Source organism: Danio rerio, chromosome 13 (genome assembly GCF_049306965.1).
Source record: "Danio rerio strain Tuebingen ecotype United States chromosome 13, GRCz12tu, whole genome shotgun sequence".
Taxonomy (NCBI): Eukaryota; Metazoa; Chordata; class Actinopteri; order Cypriniformes; family Danionidae; genus Danio; species Danio rerio.
Window position 1 is genome coordinate 56,552,501 of NC_133188.1, and position 4,572 is coordinate 56,557,072.

Here is a 4,572-nt window from a genome sequence, read left to right on the forward strand (position 1 = left end):
ACACACACACACACACACACACACACACACACACACACACACACTCCGCTGACCCCAGACCTGCTGACGTGAGCGCTGTGTTTCAGTGTGTTGTTCCACCTGGGCTTCTCAGCGGACGAGCTGATTGGTCGATCCTGGTACGAGCTCCTGCACCCCGACGACCTCCGACACGCTGCTGACCGCCACGCCGCAATCCGTGAGTCCCACATTACTGACACACACCGACACACACACGCACACACACACACACACACACACACACAAACACACACATAAGCACACACACACACACTCACCATTAGGAGAGAGTGACCGTCAGCTGATGTGCTTGTTTGTTTGTGTGTGTGTGTGTGTGTGTGTGTGTGCAGTTGCAGCCGCCACAGCAGACGCAGAGATGCTGATCCGGGTTCAGTGTAAGGATCTGTCCTGGGTGTGGATGTACACACACGCATCAGCAACAGCAGAGCGGGACGCGATCAGCTGCTCCAACTACATGATCAGGTGTGTGTGTGTGTGTGTGAGAGAGAGTGTGTGATGGGCGTGTGTGTAACACTGATTCTCCTGTGTGTCTGCAGTGAAGCAGAGGCAGTGTATCTGCAGCAGAGACTCTCCTCCTCCTCCTCCTCCTCCTCCTCCTCCTCCTCCTCCTCCTCCTCTGCCTCTCCTCAGTGTAGCTCCGTCTCGGACAGCAGTGATGCCCACAGCGCACACACACTCTTCTGCACGCCGCCCTACAGCCCCACTTCCTCTCAGTGCTCTGACTTCCTGTCTGAAGGTTATGGCTCTCTGGAGGCGCTGGTGGATTCTGCCTTCTGCTCTCCGCCGTACCCGCCGCTGTTCCCCAACCCATGCTGCACCCCCACTGTCTGCCCACCGGACACTGCCCTGGACCCCGCTCGGCTCTGCCCGCCAGATTCTGCCCTGGTCCCCGCTGCGCTCTGTCCGCCGGACGCTGCCCTGGACCCCACTCAGCTCTGCCCGCCGGGAGCTGCCCTGGACCCCACTCTGCTCTGCCCGCCGGGAGCTGCCCTGGACCCCACTCAGCTCTGCCTGCCGGACGGTGCCTTGGTCCCTGCTGTGTTCTGCCCGCCGAACGGTGCCCTGGTCCCTGCCCGGCTCTGCCCGTCAGATGCTGCCCTGGTCCCCGCTGCACTCTGTCGGCCGGACGCTGCCCTGGTGCCTGTGTGTCGGCCACTGCAGGTGTGTGAGTGCCCTCTGGATGGCGCTGTGCCGCTGGAGGACCTCAGCATGTTCCCGCTGCCGCAGGGCGGAGGCTCTCGTCTGATGCCGCCTGAAGCATCACCCACTACCCACACACACTTCTCGTATGATGCAGCACAGCAGGCGGGGATCGGCACGTTGGCAATGCAGATACACACACTCATCTGCAGCTTCGATGCGTACAGCGCCGCACGACACACACACTCTCACCACACCTCCTGCTGGGCACCAGAGCCACTGCTGGACGAGGGCATCATCGACAGCATCCTCAGAGAGCTGGACAGCACACACACTAATGCACACACACTGACACACACACACACTGATGCACACACACTGACACACACACACACACACACACACACACTGATGCACACACACTGACACACACACACTGACACACACACACACTGATGCACACACACTGACACACACACACTGACACACACACACACTGATGCATACACACTGACACACACACACACACACACACACACTGATGCATACACACTGACACACACACACTGATGAACGCACACTGACACACACACACACACACTGACACACACACACACACACACACTAATGCACACACACTGACACACACACACACACTGATGCACACACACTGACACACACACACACACACACACTGATGCACACACACTGATGCACACACACTGATGCACACACACTGACACACACACACACACACACAAACACACACTGGAGGAACTTTGACTGATGTGTGCTTATGAACATGAATGTTGATTTCTGCAGTCGTGTGTGTGTGTGTGTGTGTGTGTGTGTGTGTGTAAACTAGGGATGCACTGATCCTATTACTTGGATCGGATATCGGTTCAATACAGCATAGTTTTGCTGGAACGGGTATCAGCCAGCTGGTACTGATCCATATCTGGTCGTGCGTGTGCGCTATATTCTGTGTTTGTGAGCCAGCAGTAGTCAGGAAGCAGCCGATGGTAAGGCTCTAGCCAGTTGTCCTGTAGGCTGCTGTATCCCACATGTGCTGAAGCCGTTGTACAGTGTAATGTGCAGCACAGGTGAAGGTTCACCTGGTCATCTCATGTTCAGTTCAGCGCTTTCCTCCGCTGCTCCTGTCAATCATTCTCCACTCATTCACAACTCAAACTGCGTGTGGCGTTCATGACCGCACGAACAACTCTCCAACACGATTAGTTCTGTTAATATCAGTAATGGGTGGAGAGACGCATTCAGTTCTGCATTCACTGGCTTCATTTTGTCCTGCAGCGTGGAGATTGCGTCGCTCACTGCAGAAGTTTTTCAAGTGTCGACGAAAGCGTCAGCCAATAAGATCGCTGTATGCAAATACACCAGCTCAGACAGTGGCTGATTGCTGACTAATTTCATTGGCTGATGCTGCTATGACAATCGCGTCAGCCTCAACTTCAGACACGCCCACTGTCAAGCGCTGAAGCTCCGTGTGAATGTGGCACGCCCCCTTGTGGCAGTCGCACAGAATTTTCAGTTCTGACGTGCACCATGCTAATCTCACAGTGTCTGAAATAAAGGAGTGCAAAGCTAGAGCCATCATTCTCTGCGTTCACAGACAGATTCAGAATGAATGAATACTAGAAACTCATAGATCGCTGTAAACATTGGAGGGAATGTGGAGACAATAATACAAATACATATTATTATTACTTTATCGCTTGCATTTATGAACAGAAATGTTGTTATGTTTGATAATTTAGACTTTTTCAGATTTAAAAAATAACCAAAAACTCATATTTCTCATCCCGTGCGCACGAACCTGCTGGTACAACACTGGAATACGTCACCTCCGGTCGGCCGGTCGCATATGGCCTAGTCGCAGGAGTTCAAATTATTCAACGGATCCGCAGCTCAGTTCTGATCCAAATTTTCCTCATACGGAGATGATCAGAACATTCGCAGCACTGGGTCATCACCTGCTCTTCACACACACTGTAGGCCTATTCCTGAAAGTTTAAATAAGAAACGGCTCAACAGCACGCTGGACGGGTCCTCCACACACTGATCTCTCCCCTTTCTGCTGCTGCTGGAGCGTCTGCTGAGAGCGGAGAGCTGCGCGCCGTCTCAGTGATCATCAAGCGCAGACGTGACGCGCGGCGCTCTGTAAGAGTATTCTGATGAAGAGTTTCTGTTCTCTCATCCTTCTGCCTGAGTTTATTGTGTGGAGGTGAACATGCTCAGCGCTGATGATAGTGTGTAAAGCCCGGCTCACTGTGCTCAAAGTACTGACTACATTAATAAAAGAGAAGCGTCATGTTTTAGTCAGACGCTGTCGTCTGTCTTACACAGTAGGCCCATACGCCTGTTATTTTGATGAAGGAGGATCTGTTATTCCAGCACCAGAACCATAGAAACTGCATTAGGTTTAAAAAACAAACAGCACAGTATCGGGATCAGATCTGTATTGATCGAGACACAGAATTGTAGTATCAGGATCGGTTCCAAAAAATGGTCTCAGTGCATCCCCAGTGTACCGGGTCAATAATGAGCATATATATGCACTTACTGTACTGATGCTCCTCTGCAGAGCGGGAGCCGGCTCCTCCTGATCTGGTGTGTGTGTGTGTGTGTGTGTGTGTGTGTGTGCCCTGTGGTTCCTCTGGATCTCTCAGCACAGTTGTCTGTATCTCCTCTGTCCTCCTCCTCAGTGTTGGTCAGCGATGCTCGCTGCAGTGTGTATAGTTCATATATTCCTGATGCTTCTGTTTATTTTTGTATGAACTCTTAATAAAGTTATGATCATGAACATGACTGATCCTGGAACAGCAGTGGAGACCACACACACACACACACACACACACACACACACACACACACACACACACACACACACACACACACACACACACACACACAGCTGTGTGGTCTGCAGTACTGATGCTCTGATGATGATGATGATGATGGTGTAGTGGAGTGCTCATCAGCGCTCATCCTCCTCTTCAACGCTGCTGCTGTGGTCTGTGAGCGGCTGACTGAGGGTTACACTCATCTGAGGTTTACAGCAGGGCTATTCCATTAGATAGTCATGGGGGCAGTTCATAAAGAACATCCCAAACGAGTGAGGACACAACAGCAATATAAAAGCCGGATTTCTGCTCCTTAACACGTACATGTTGTATTTTCTACATTGAAATGTGAATTTGTTGTATTTTGAAACTTCATAACATCTCTGCAGAGCACACCAAGGCTTTATTTTACTGTCCTATACTGTCCTCATTCCAATATTTACTGACAAGTTGTGGTTTTCTGAAACAATATAGAAATAATCTCACATTAGTAATTATGAAAATAACAATTTGAACATCAAATAACAATATT

At 51.0% G+C, this 4,572-nt stretch overlaps 1 protein-coding gene across 2 annotated transcripts in view; it reads left to right on the plus strand.

The window, feature by feature from the left end:
- Positions 1–4,004, plus strand: part of npas4l (neuronal PAS domain protein 4 like) — a 7,981-nt gene extending 3,977 nt beyond the window's left edge. The window contains 4 exon segments of one of the 2 annotated variants that reach the window (NM_001329912.1): positions 87–196; positions 369–501; positions 576–1,531; positions 1,873–3,996. In NM_001329912.1, the coding sequence (NP_001316841.1) occupies positions 87–196; positions 369–501; positions 576–1,531; positions 1,873–1,877 (1,204 nt within the window). In that variant the 3' untranslated portion in view covers positions 1,878–3,996. 2 annotated transcript variants of the gene reach the window in all.
- Positions 4,005–4,572: the final 568 nt, after the last annotated feature.